Genomic DNA, 14,331 nt, shown 5'->3' with positions numbered 1-14,331 from the left:
GGTTATTTTTTGTTACTGCATCCTATTCCCTTCGGAGCACTTAGCTCAATTATCACCCCTTATAGTTGTTTGTTAGTGAACCTAGTGAGCATAAGCTTCACGAGGGCAAGGATTATGTCAGTTCTGTGTACAGTTGTATATCTGTCACCTTGTACAGTGCCTAGCCTTTAAGTATATGCTTGGTAAGTATTTGATGAATAGAAAAGTACAACTTCAACCAGGAACTCCACTACCTTTCCAATACCAGATCCACATAGGATCGCCATAATCTGTTAAAGGTTTCTCTGGACTTCCCATGCCCATCGAGGACACCTGTCTCTCTGCTGCTGTTCAGAGCCAGACTTCTCAAGAGCATCTTCTGAATGTGCTCCCTCCTTCCTCACCTCTAAATTCACTATCTAGCCCACTTCATCTGGCCTCCGCCCCCATTGTTCAACTCAGACTGTTCTGATTAATGTCACCATTGACTCCATGATGCCAAGTCCAAAGGCTAGTTTTCTTTCCTCATCTTACCTTGTTCACAGCAGATTTCAACTCAGCTGGCTGTTTCCTCCTCCTGGAAACATTCTTTTCCCCTGGCTTCCATGACATTATGCCTCCCTTCTTAGCCCTGGACCCTCTTCTCTTCTCTTCCTCATATGGTCCTGAGATTGATGGTTCAATGCCTCTGTTGCATAGCAGAGGGAGCTTGCAAAGACTGTTGTTTGGCCCCTTTCCTCATGAGATTCTGAGTTAATAGTTCTGGGGTATAGCCTGGGCATCAGTGTTTTTAACCAACTTCCAGGTGGTTCTTTTGTTTAACCAGAGTGGAGAACCATTGGTTTAGGGAGCCTCATCCACTCCCATGGCTTTGACTGTCACCTCTGTTCTTTGTTTGGTTTCTGGGCTCCGATTCAGTAGTCAGTTCTGATAAATTAGTCATTATAGTTTTTACACTGTCATTATAGTATTATAGTCATTATAGTATTTACATTGATACCAAGCAATGCAAAACACATCAACATGGCCTTCAAAAGCCTTGACAAGAAGCTACTCCGATGGTGTCTACAGTTTTGCAAATGCTGGTTGTTTTCTTCATGAGGGGAGCAAGATCCAAGGGCCACATGGAGGGTACACCTCCAGCCTAGACCTCTCTTCGGAGCTCCGGACTCACATATCCTCCTGTCTCCTCCGCATCTCCATGTGAAGCTTCTTGACATTGATGCTTAAAAATCAGTTCTTAAGTATCTTCCCTAAACCTAAATTTCCCTCTCCTGACCTTTTCTGTCTCAGTATAGTGGCTCTGCCATCTACCCTGTTGCTCACCTCTAGGAGTCAATCTTGATTTCTCCAGCTCCTTCACCTCATTAATCCAGTTTGTCAGTAGGTCCTGTTAGCCTTCCCCAAGACCGGTCTGTATGCTGTTGACTTTTTTTCTGTCACCATAACCCTCACCCTAGTTCAGGCCACACCCTCTTGTGCCCTGTTGACCATGATAACCTCCTAGACACCTCTACACTGTCATTCCAATCCCTTCAGCCTGGATGATCTTCTAAAAATGTAAATCAGATGTTGTCCCTCCACTGCTTAAATCCTTCAGGGCTTCCTGTCGACTCAGTGAAATCCATCCTTCCTCTGGCCTACAGGGGCCCACAGTTAGCCATGCCTGCTTCTCCACATTTTACTCTGCTTTTCCTTCTCAATATGCGTAGCTTTACAATTTCTTCTTACCACAAACCCTTTCAGGAACTTTTCCTTCTTCTTGGTGCCTCTTGATCTTTGTATGCCTGGCATCTTCCTATTTGTTATTCTTCCTCTACATAAGTATTGCCTCCTTTAAAGAGATCTTTTCTGTACGTTTCACTTAAAATTAGTGAAAACTTCACCCTTCAGTTTTCTCTGTCAAGCAGTTTGTTTTCTCAAAAAAAATTCATTGAGTGAATGCTGGATGTAAATACTTAGTGTTGCAATATAAATAAGTTTGTTTATTTAACAAATACTCATTCGTGGCCTGATGCTGGGAGTAGATGGTGCATTTTATTCTGTTTTGTCTTAGTGGAGCCCAAACTGGACAGCTCTGTAAAAGCCTTGGCAGGTAGGAGGGGAAAAGAATCACCAGCCATAGAATTCTAAGGAAGGAAACCATGTCCTTTGTCTCTGCTTAGTTTAGATACAGTTTTACGTGGCAAGAAGAGTCCATCCCGGCCTTCAAGAAACTGTTGAGCATATATTGTGTCATTGTATTTCCCAGATATGCATGAGTTATTTAAGTGTACTGAGAACTTTATTTTTTAAATTGACCAATTGAAAAATCATCTGTATGAACTTCCCTGGTGCTCCAGTGGTTAGGACTCCATGCGTCCACTGCAGGGTACAGATTTTACCTCCAGTCAGGAACTAACATCCCACATACCACATGGTGCAGCCAAAAAAATCATCTGTAAAGATGTTTAGGGTCCTCTTTCATTTAAGAAAAAGCACTCTATATGAATAAATAATAACTTAAGCAAAAATGGTTGTACTTTCAGTACATTATTAAGAGAAATCAATGAGAGTGTGTTTTAGAAGAATAAGGAGACTCCTTAAGAATAGTAGAGACTCAGTCAAGTTTTTTATGCTGTTCCTAAAGAAACAGGAGCAATTTGTATCAGATATTTAGTAGCCAAAGAGATAAATATTAAGTGCACATCCATCCAGTTTATTGGCCCTGAACGCTTCCTGATGTAGACAGAGAATAGTCAAAAGCATAGACTTGTCCTAGGCCAGTGTTCCTGTGTGTATGGGTTGAGTTTTGCAGGCTGCACCTGTGGCCCTTGAGGTGTTTTGTTCGGCCAGCCAGAGGGTCTCTAAAATTTGAGTGTGGAGTCCTGGCAAGCCTTCCTCCCCGGTGTACCAGATTTCCCACCACTCTTTGTTGTCTTTAGCCCAACCATTAGCACTAACTTTGTACCCCTCAAGACATTTGGATTTGAGGCCCCTGCTTCAGACTCTTAGGCTATTGGAATTGTCTGTGTTATGTTACAAAAAATTACCTCAAATGAGAGTATCCTTTTTTTTTTTTCTGTTTCTGCATCAAATAGGGTCATTCACATGTCAAATTGCAGCTTGCCGCTATGTTTTGTATATCAAACCTCGTATGGAATGACGAGGAAGGTAAGAGATTGGTGAGATTTGTTCTGAAAAAAATTATGGAGAAGAAGGTGTCAAACAGGAATGGCATCAGCTGCCTCAAAATCCTGGGTAGAGGCACTACTCATTGGGCCCCAAGCACCCAACAAAGTCTCCTAGGTATGAATGAGAATCTGCTGGCCTAGCTAACATGTTGTCCCCACCTTGGAGTCAGCACTGTTCCAGAGTACTGAGCGTGGGGATTGGAGGAGACCCTAGAGAAGCCCTTGCCCTTGAGAGAGCTGAGAAGGAGGATGGTGAGATGCACTTGAAGAAGATGAAAGGTGAGGGTGGGCGGGAGGGTTGACCTTTCACTGTGTGCATGGGGAGCACATAGAAGGACCACAGGCAGGTAAGCTTAATGGAGAAGAGGGTGGTTGGTGAGAAGGGAGAGCTACACCGTGCCTGGGGAGGCGATGTGTGTGAGCAGGTCTCTATAGCGCTCCACCTTGACTGCATTAGAATCACCAATTAAATCAGAATCTCACAAGTGGTTTTTTAAATTCCCCATGTGATTCCAATGAACAGCCAAGGTAGTGAGGAGCGCAGTGGGCCTCAGTGTTGGATTGGCTGCATGAGCATCACCTGAGGGACTTTGTAAAATGCAGATTTCTGGGCACCACCCCTGGAGATTCTGGTTCACTGAGTCTCAAGGAGGTCAGTGCATGAGTGAGTCACTCTGGGCTCCTCAGTGAGGAGGAGAGAATCTGGAGGAATTGCACTTTGCAGTGGGTCCAGAACAAAGCAGAAAGAGGAGGAGCTGGGTTCAGTGTGCGGGCCAAGAGACCACATGCCGGCCCAGGTGCCAGGGAAACAAGCTGCCCTCAAGAAGATCCTAATCTAGTTGGAAGACAGGACAAAGCAGTGTGGAATTAGAGGTGCCATGGTCTGAGAGGCAGCAGGAAGTGCTGGGAAATCAGAGAAGAGTGGGAGGGAATAGAGGGGTTGGGAAAAGGGACTGGTTTGGAGTAGAAAGAGCCTGGCTAAGTCTGTCCAGAAAAAAATGATGAAGATGAGGCCTGATGACAGGGCCTTGTGCCCAGCTGAAGACTCTGGCCTTGACCCTGTGGTCTGTGGAGAAACTGATCTAGCAGCAGAACCGAGGGAGCAGGGTCCAAGAGGCCAGTTAGAACACTGTTGGAGAATCCCGGCACAAGGAGATTGGGTTACACTGGGGGGAGCCAGTTTTGGGGGGATGGAGGGGGCAAGAACACGGATAAGGGTCCAGACTGTTGGCTGCACATTAAAGAGAGCAATGGCCTGGGTAATATTCCCAGTAACCTGCTAGCTTTCATCTCTCAGGCTCACAAGAACGCCAGGATAAATTACGAGACATGGGCATCGTAGATATTCTACACAAACTGAGTCAGTCACCAGATTCAAATCTTTGTGACAAGTGAGTATCAAAGTTAAAGGTCTTTGCTTTGGGGTATGTTGGATTCTTTGATGAAAGAGTTTAAATTGCTTAGTAAGCCACAGGGTCAAACTCTAAGTCTGTTAGATCCTTGGCTTCCCTTTTTAGTAATCTATGAGCCAGCTGTGTGACACCTGAGTAAGAGATAAACCAATAATTGGCAGATTATTAAAGATTTTCATCTCACTGTGAATGAATGTGAGCCTGGACCACCATAATGGGAATCTGGAAAGGATCCTGAGGCCATTCCCTTTCAGTCTCTTGATCTTTAGAATAGAAAAGCATGTGGCCTTTTGGAGAGCAGAAATGAGGGCCAATTATAAAAGCATTCATTAGCTCAGAACCACACTAAGTGCCTGCCTTGTGCCAGCCCAGCCTAGCTACTGGGGCTGCAGCTGTGACCAGTAGGGAGTCCCTGTCCTTAGTGAGCCCACCATTTACTAGAGGAGGAGAGAGGCACAGTCTGAGACCCCTCTAACCTCTAGATAGCCAAGAATGTTTTTCCTGGCTGTGAACACTTATAATACAGTCTCCACGTTCCAGCTCACTTTCATCCTGCAGACTCTTGAGCAGGTCTCAGAGTGCTCTGTGGTCTGGCCCTGCCTTCCTCATATCCCCATGCCCCCATGCCTACTCTGTGCTGCAGCCACACCTGCCCTCTTACAGGATCACACCTTCATGTGTTTACACATTCTGTGCCAGCAGATTTGCCATCCCAGGCCTCTCTCCTCTGACTTACCATTCATTCAACAAGTACTTTTTTTTTTTAATACTTACCTCTGCCAAGCATTGCTTTAGGCATCAAAGATATAAGGGTGAATAAAATTGATGAAGTCCTTGCCCTCGTGGATCTAATGTTCTAATACAGAAGACAGACAATAAGCAAATGAATATGTAATGTGATCACAGATAATGAGAGGTACAGAAGGTATAACCAAGATGAGGGGATGGAAAGTAAGAAAGTTTCTTGTCGTATAAATTAGTCAGTAAAAGCTTCTCTGAGGATGTGACATTTGATCTAAGACCTCGGTGAAATGAGAGGGTCTGCCCAGCAGATGATTAGAAGAATAGTATTCCAGACAGAAGGGACAGGGGGGTCAAGGTCCTGAGGCAGGAATGAGCTTGAGCATTCAAGAAACAGCAAGAAGACCAGTGGACTAGAGAAAAATAAGTGGGCGGGAGAGTGAGAAGAAGTAGACGCAGGGAGGCAGTAAGAGCCTTGTAGGCTGTAGCATGAACTTTGGCTTTTATGTAGAGTTTAATAGGAGGTCATTAGAGGGTTTTGAACGGAAGAGATAGTATCTGGTATGGTTCTGGTGGCTCTGGAGAGTGGTTGGCAGTAGCGCAGGGATGGGAGCAAGGAGGCCAGTCGAGGCTGTTCTAGTTGTGTTAGGTGAGGAGGGAGGGAGGCAGTGGTGGGAGTATTGAGGAGTGGTTGGATTGAAGATTTACTATAAAGGCAGAGCCAACAGATTTGCTCATGGATCCAATGTAGGATATTAAAGAGAGGGAAGGAAAATGCCTCGAGTGTCAGCCTGAGCAGCTGAAGAGAGGTCTACCAAGATGATCATTTGCCAAGATGCCAAGAAGAAGAGAAGAGAAGGATGATCAAGTCTTGGAGAATCAAGATTGTCATTTGGTGTGCCAGCTTTTGGATGCTATTAGCCATCCAAGGGACTCAGGAGAGGGGCTGAAGATATGAATTGGGATAGGATATCAACCATGGAGCTGCCTGGAGTCACCTAGGGAGAATAAACAAGAGGAGAGAAGACAGAAGGGCTAAGGACTATGGACTGGGATACCGCACATCCACCCCAGCATTTAGAAGAGAATGAAAAAGGTCCAGCAAAAGGTCAGAAAGAACAAGCACTGGGAGAGGCAGAGACCTGGGCACATAGTGTCCTGAAAGCAAAGGTAGAGAATGCTTGGACAGTGACCATCCATCCTTCAAATCAGGTTGTCACCTCTGTGGAAAAGTCTTGCCAGATCCATTCTGCACCCTGGTCCCCAGACTTTGCTAGGGGCCCCTCTGTTCTCCCATAGCACCTAGAGAACACATCACACTGTGCCGTGGCTGTCAGCTTGCTTATCTGCTCCAGGGAAGGGAAGAGGCACTTGTTTAAGGACTCCTCGAGTAAGTGGCTAGGCCAGATAGAGCACACAGAGTTGGGCTCTTGCCTCCCTGAAGCTTGGTAAGTGGGTTAAGGAAAACAGATCCCCAAGCTGCTGCTCAGATGAGTGTTGCGTCGAAGGCACTAAGGCAGGATTTGAGCTCCACCTTGAGAGTGGGAACCTCCGCCTCCACAGCAGCAGTAACAGACTCTGTCAGCCCATCTCTTCTGGCCAAGAGCCAGGCTGTTCCAAGGGCCTTTTCTTGTGTTTGTTCAGAAATTAAAATAGTTCTGCTTAAAACCCTCTCTGGAACAACCTTAAAAGAGACCTCACCAGCATGAAGTGGGGTAGGTTTAAGCTCTGGCCTAACATTACTTAGACCAGTCTAGTATTGTTTCCCAAAACCTGCGTGGTACATATGTTTTCAGCATTTCTTAGACCCCATGAAAAGAATCAAGGTCCAAGCTACTCTACCTCAGTCCGTTTAAGGAAAGGTGACCTTGCCTTAAAGCCATCCATTGGAAGGACTCCTGAGATAGTCATAGGTAGCAGAAAGATCACAGGGGCACAGTCTCTGAGGTCCAATATAATCAAACATAGCCAAACCCTTAGAAAGATCCACAAGGAGTCTGATTTGGCAGTTTTAAAAAGTAATGCAGAACTTTGATCAAGACCCTCACGTAGACATTCCCACCATGGCACAGTTTATGATCTAACAGCAACATCTCTAAGGTTCTTTCTGTCTTCAAGGCTGTGTGACCTTTTGACTTTCAGACACTTAACAGATGTGGAGTTATTGCCAACTAGACCTCTCCACCCCAGGCTCAGAGGGCCTTGAATTTGTGAAGTTATGGCCAATGAGAGGTAGCCTATGGCATTATTCAGAAACTGTTTCCTAGGAAAACGACCTCATAGAACCCAACTCGCTCATAACTTGGAACGGTTTTTATGGAGCTTTCTGTTCTAATGGATTGGACTGCTTGCAACGATCATCTTTATAGAGGCTTAAATAATTGCAGGAGTATCCCTGAGCTGATTCCTTTTAAGACTATAGAGTGTATCCATTACTACACCAAAGAAACTGGGCTTGAGTCCAGCTCTTTGCATGCCCTGTCTGCTTTGCTATATAGCTAATAGTAACAGAAAATTTTAGCCTTTTCTTCCCATAACTTAGAAGGGGAAAGAGACCATTGCTAAAACCTGACTTCCACAGTTGCAGCCTTGACCAAGCGCGTGATGGGAGAGTAAAGGAGGCCTTCTCAGTCCCAGGTCAAAGGAAGGCACTTCTGCAAGGATCGGGACAGGTTAAGACATGGCCTACATTGCACAGTTTCCTCTTCATCTAGCTACCTTCCCCAGTCACCATAACAACCCACATCAGGCATGATGTGAAGGAGAGGATAAAATCGTAACCTACCTCCCTCAGGTTTGAGCCATGCGACAGCCTCATCCCATGAGCTCTTGGCCCCTCCCATGCACTTTCTAATCAGCACCTACTCACTCCTGCCTAGGTCAGGTTTGACAAAGGAGAACTATAGAATGTCCATGAGTTGCAGCAGCTGTAAGGACAAGAGCAGGACTACAGGAAGGGGATGTAGCCAGCATGAGTTTGCAGTGTGTGCTGACCACAGATCTCTGTCCCTTATATAGTAGGTGCTCTGCTGGGCTCACCCCAGTTCCCTTGGGGGAACCTATTTTTTTTACTTTCCCAGCTGCCATCTTTGAGCCTTGATTACACTTCTGACATGATGGCTAATAGGAACTCTGTGATTCCAGGGCAAAGACGGCGCTGCAGCAGTACCTGGCGTGATGAGAACACCCCGGGCACCTGCGGGCATCCCACATCCTTGTTAAAGGAAGTACAGGAACTAGCCTCATTTGATTCCTTCTATTTGCACAAGTCACCTTGGACTGCAGGGAGCTGTTTTACAAAAGCAGTTTGGTAGGCTTAGATCTCAAATTCATCTTGAGAACATTTTTTTGAGGTAGTAATTTCCTCAGAGGACTATTGTGTTTTGTTTTGTTTCTTTCTGAGCTACCTGGACTCTTTATTAGAACAATCAATTATTTTCCTTTGGACCTACAGTTTTTTGCCTATGCTGCAGCCACTTTGTGAGTGAGAATGGATATGTGTCTGCACACACAGATGTGTGTGTGTGTGCGTGTGTGGATGAAGGTCAGGATGAATGAATATGTGTGTGTGAGGGATACCTCAAAGTTTTCTTTTCTTATTTTGTGTGAAAATCTCTTTTCTACAGATTTTCCAGGGTTTAAGCATTGCTTGCTGTATAAAAAAAAAAAAATTACTGAATTATATACAGTTTGAATGAAATGTTATTTTAAAAACAAGACAATTGTTAAGTGTTCCATAAAGTTTATGTTGAATTTTGGTCAGATGAATATTTGTAAGTAAAAAAATATATGCATTTCTGAACCTCAACTTACATAGATTTTCTTTATAAAAAAAAAAAAAAAAAAAAAAAAGAAAAAAAAATTAAAAAGAAAAGGTTGGCTATAGTTGGCCTGAGTAACAGGCATGATATATGGTGCTGTGCAAAATAGTAAGCTAGCATCTTACTGCCGTCAATATCAGCAGGTACAGAGCCTCTTTTCAGACTAATTCAATAAGCTCTCAGGCTTCCAAGTCAGATGGACAGGTTGGAGTGGAGGCGACAAATACAGACATCAAAGGGAAATGTAACTACTGATAGTGGAAACCCAGCCATGACTGGTGGACTATGCTTGGCAGGAACTGGGCACCAAGAGCCTCCCAGCTGCCCTAAACCCTGTCACTGGTGTAGCAGTAGATGGCAGGATTTAGATCCAGTCATGGAAGCTTGTGCTCCAGCTGAAGTAGGTCACCACTTCCTGGAAACAAAGTCCAATCACCTTGTGCTTCCTGAAACAGCATATATCACTGTGAAACTAAAGAATGTCCTACAGACGCATCTGTAGGAAGAAGCAGAGAACAGAATAGTTTAGAAAGCTGTTTTTCTCTTGGCTGTACTCAGCAAATTCTATATACTTGTCACTCAGGACTGCTATTCAGTGTGTTTTTGTAAAGTGAGATGGAAATTTTAGTAAATGATATGGCTAAGATCTTTTCCTGCATGAAGCCCAAAGCACTGAAGTTTGAGAGAAGGGAAGGGGGTCCCCTTGGGAGGACCGAAGATGACCGCTTTTTCCAGTCAGGACTGCTTTGCCCTTTGGCAGCCCTTAGCTTGGTACCTGCTCCAACTTCTGGGTCAGCTTCAAGGTGAACTCAACATGATTACTCCTGACTGTTCGAAGGTACAACCAACCTTCCTTTTCCCTTGGCTATAAGAAGTTCAGAGGCACCGTGGCCAGGAAGCAGGGTCTATGCTCAGAAGCTTGCCCTGAGTTTGTACACCCGATGGGCTCCCAAACCTGCCTGCCATTCCTGATGGAGCTGCCAGTGGTGCAGCCACTCCATCACCAACCTGCTCCTTCCTTGGAAGATTTAAATATGTTTGATTGCAAATGAATGTTTTTAAAATGTATTTAATGCCATTTATTTTTTCTGTTCTCAACATGACCACCCAAGATTCAAACACAGAGATTTCCAAGTTGTATTTTTTCTTTCAGAACATTACTGATTTTAAAATCTGTCCCAACAGGGACTTGGGTTTTGTGCAACCATCAGAGTGCTAATGTGCAGAAGCCAGTTTAAAGAAAATGGAGTGTTCTGGGGGTAAAAGCCTTATTTAGGCCCACTCACTGACATTTCTAGTACTGAGAAAATATCCTTGGTTGGCATTTGTAACACAAAACACTATAGAGTTGGTATTTTTAAGTACCAGGTAAATATAAATAAACCAATAATGAATTGCTGAGACAATCTTGAACCCAGATAGCATTAGAAAGCTGAAAGCCCAATGAAATGACACTTTGACACTTAAACTCTGTGGATAAATCTTGCCTGTGGCTATAAACAGATGGTCAGAGGAAAAGTGCTTTATGGTAATTAACTTTTCTGAGTTGAATGAAGGAAAATGTATTTATTAAAACAAAGCTGTTGGCTACTTTATGCAGATGCAGTGTTCTGTCTGCAAGGAAGTGGGAGGAATGGAACGTGGGCTTGTGTCTCCACCCAAGTTCTTAACTAAGCTTCTCGCTCTAATACTGCATTCTGTTTCTCCTTTTGTGCCCTGATTGTAACCCAAAATTTATGAACTAGAAAAGAATGTCCAATTTAATAAGTTGCATTTTTTTTCCTTAAGCACTTTATGCAGAACAATACGTGTTCTTCTGGTAGTGTTTGGATAATATGATTTTAACACATGCTAATAAAAGCCAAGAAAAAGGCATGGCAACTTCTAAAAAGGAGTCTGTTTTCCAAATATCTAGAACAGTAGGAAACATTAGAAGATGATGTGGACTGACTTGCAAAACCCGAGATTCTTGATGATTGAGAAGCTGGGAAGTGACTGCATTTCAGAGATGAGCTAGTGCCCTAGGGTAACTGTGGCTTCCGGGAGCCTCTGCAGCCGTCTGAAGCGCCCCTTCCCGCTGACAGGTGCCCACTCCAGGGCTCCCCCTCCGTCCTCTCCTCTCCTCTTTCTGTATGCCACTCCCCCGCCAGCGCCCGGTGGACTCAAGCCCGGAGCTTAGCAGATGACCACCTGCACAGATGTTCTGCACTTCCAGGGCGCCGCCTTCCCCTTCTCCCCCGTGTCTGAAACGTAGGGACATGCCACCTGTCTCCTGGCCTCACTAGAGTCTGAGGGAAAGCCAAGGATGCCTGCCCTAGAGCGTGAGGGGAAGATGGTGAGGTGGTTGGTGGGGGAGGCGATTCCCCGGCCACAGGGGGAGCTTGGAGGCAAGGCTTGGGAAAGCAGGGACAGACCACTGATCCTGCTGGAGAGCTGACAGAGAAGTCCCGGGACCTTGCCACCTGGGGTGGGGCTAGTGCTGCCCCGGACCTGCCCCTGGCACTGACCTCCTTGGGTGCTGGGCAGGAGGCATGTGTCCATTCCCAGCCTGAGGAGGGTTTTGGTCTTGACCTGGCTTCAGGGCAAGCTGAGGGAGCCATGCTATGGCCCCCCAAGTGCCTTCCTCCCTCTATCCCTTCAGCACCTGGCCTTGGCCTTGGCTTTGCTGGACAGTCAGCCCCCTGGCTGAGTGGAGGGCCTGAGACAGTCAGGCCACCTCCTTGACTTAGTGAGGCTAGGCCTGCCCTCCACCGTGTCGGGTGCTCACACCCAGGAGAAGCCTTAAGGCCTAAAACAGTGCCCACCCCGCAGACCCGGGGTGTCTACCAAGGAGTTCCCTCCTCTGTTGGTGAGCAGACATTTCCATCACTTTCAGGAGCTTCTCTTCCTCTCTCTTCACCTCACCCTCATTCCTTCTGCCAGGAACCTTCTGGACTCTGAGAAAAGAAGCACCCTTGTAATGGAAGGGGTGTGTCACCACACCTCCTACCCCAGCCGTGTCACCTGTGTCCTGCTTTCCCCATCCCAGCCCTGCCATCCCAGCCACATCCTGGGAAGGCTGCAAGATCATCACAGATACCGACACACACAGGCCAGTCCCTCCACCTGCTCTTCTCTCCCCTGCTTTCAGAGGCCTCGGTCACTCCATTTCTCACCTCACCTCTCTCCAGGGATGGAAGCTTGGCATCCCAGCTTCTGGGGAGACCAGATAGCTGTCAACTGGGTGTACCCCAAGCAACTCATTCAGAGCTAAACAACACCCATGGTGTGGAAGACCAAGTGTGGGGCTCTGGAGCCAGCTCAGAGATGAGCCCAAACCAACAGAGCTGCCCCATCTTGAGACCACTCACAAAGGTCAGAACAGAGCCCCTTGGTGGGCTCTGTGTCTGGGGGGATCTGCCTTGGCGGAGTCAACTTTCCTGACAGAATCTGTCAGGGAGGGCTCCACTGAGTGTTCTCACGGGGCTTGTACTGATGGTGTTGAGTATGACGGGCAGGCAACTTTCCATCCAGAGGTGACCCAAGGTCATGGGAAACACCAAGACTCTACGCATGTACATCACCAGATGGTCAATACTGAAATCAGATTGATTATATTCTTTGCAGCCAAAGATGGAGAAGCTCTATATAGTAAGCAAAAACAAGACCAGGAGCTGACTGTGGCTCAGATCATGAACTCCTTATTGCCAAATGCAGACTTAAGTTGAAAGTAGGGAAAACTGCCAGACCATTCAGGTATGACATAAATCAAATCCCTTACGATTATACAGTGGAAGTGATAAATAGATTCAAGGCATTAGATCTGATAGAGTGCCTAAGAAATATGGACAGAGGTTCGTGACATTGTACAGAAGGCAGGGATCAAGACCATCCTCAAGAAAAAGAAATGTAAAAAGGCAAAACGGTTGTCTGAGGAGGCCTTACATATAGCTAAGAATAGAAGCTAAAGGCAGAGGAGAAAAGGAAAGATATTCCCATCTGAATGCAGAGTTCCAAAGAATAGCAGGGAGAGATAAGAAAGCCTTCCTCAGAGATCAGTGCAAAGAAATAGAGGAAAACAATCGAATAGGAAAGACTAGAGAGCTTTTCAAGAAAATTAGAGATACCAAGGGAACATTTCATGTAAAGATGGGCACAATAAAGGACAGAAATGGTATGGACCTAACAAGCAGAAGATATTAAGAAGAGGTGGCAAGAATATACAGAACTATACAAAAAAGATCTTCATGACCCAGGTAACTATAATGGTGTGATCACTCACCTAGAGCCAGACATACTGGAATGCGAAGTCAAGTGGGCCTTAGAAAGCATCACTATGAACAAAGCTAATGGAGGTGATGGAACTTAAGTTGAGCTATTTCAAATCCTAAAAGATGATGCTGTGAAAGTGCTGCACTCAATATACCAGCAAATTTGGGAAACTCAGCAGTGGCCACAGGACTGGAAAAGGTCAGTTTTCATTCCGATCCCAAAGAAAGGCAAGGCCAAAGAATGTGCAAACTACTGCACAATTGCACTCATCTCACATGCTAGCAAAGTAATGCTCAAAATTCTCCAAGCCAGGCTTCAACAGCATGTGAACCAAGAACTTCCAGAAGTTCAAGCTGGATTTAGAAATCCAGCAGAGAAACCAGAGATAATATTGCCAACATCCATTGGATCATCAAAAAAGCAAGAGAATTCCAGAAAAACATCTGCTTTACGGATTATGCCAAAACCTTTGACTGTGTGAATCACAGAAAACTGTGGAAAATTCTTCAGGAGATGGAAATACCAGACCACCTTACCTGCCTCCTGAGAAATCTGTATGCAGGTCAAGAAGCAACAGTCAGAACTGGACATGGAACAGCAGACTGGTTCCAAATCGGGAAAGGAGTACATCAAGGCTGTATATTGTCACCCTGCTTATATAAATTGTATGCAGAGTACATCATGTGAAATCCCAGGCTGAATGAAGCACTAGCTGGAATCAAGATTGCTGAGAGAAATATCAATAACCTCAGATATGCAGATGACACCACCCTTATGGAAGAAAGCAAAGAAGAACTAAAGAACCTCTTGATGAAAGAGGAGCGTGAAAAAGTTGGTTTAAAGCTCAACATACAGAAAACAAAGATCATGGCATCTGGTCCCATCACTTCATGGCAAATAGATGGAGAAACAGTGGAAACAATGACAGACTTTATTTTTGGGGGGCTCCAAAAT

The 14,331-nt window shown here is 45.4% G+C and overlaps 1 protein-coding gene across 5 annotated transcripts in view; it reads left to right on the top strand.

Annotated features, from left to right (window-relative positions):
• Window positions 1-10,249, top strand: part of ARMC8 (armadillo repeat containing 8) — a 103,461-nt gene extending 93,212 nt beyond the window's left edge. For 2 of the 5 annotated variants that reach the window (XM_069564721.1, XM_069564699.1), the window contains 3 exons: window positions 3,060-3,132; window positions 4,450-4,543; window positions 8,450-10,249. In XM_069564721.1, the coding sequence (XP_069420822.1) occupies window positions 3,060-3,132; window positions 4,450-4,543; window positions 8,450-8,483 (201 nt within the window). In that variant the 3' untranslated portion in view covers window positions 8,484-10,249. Of the gene's footprint in view, window positions 1-3,059; window positions 3,432-4,449; window positions 4,544-8,449 lie in introns of those variants that run through there. The other 3 variants (XM_069564713.1, XM_069564691.1, XR_011251494.1) reach the window with 2 other exon arrangements.
• Window positions 10,250-14,331: the final 4,082 nt, after the last annotated feature.

The sequence above is a fragment of the Ovis canadensis genome, chromosome 1, assembly GCF_042477335.2.
Source record: "Ovis canadensis isolate MfBH-ARS-UI-01 breed Bighorn chromosome 1, ARS-UI_OviCan_v2, whole genome shotgun sequence".
NCBI classification, from domain to species: Eukaryota; Metazoa; Chordata; class Mammalia; order Artiodactyla; family Bovidae; genus Ovis; species Ovis canadensis.
Note: the sequence above shows the minus strand (reverse complement) of the source record. Positions and strands in the feature narration are given on the sequence as shown.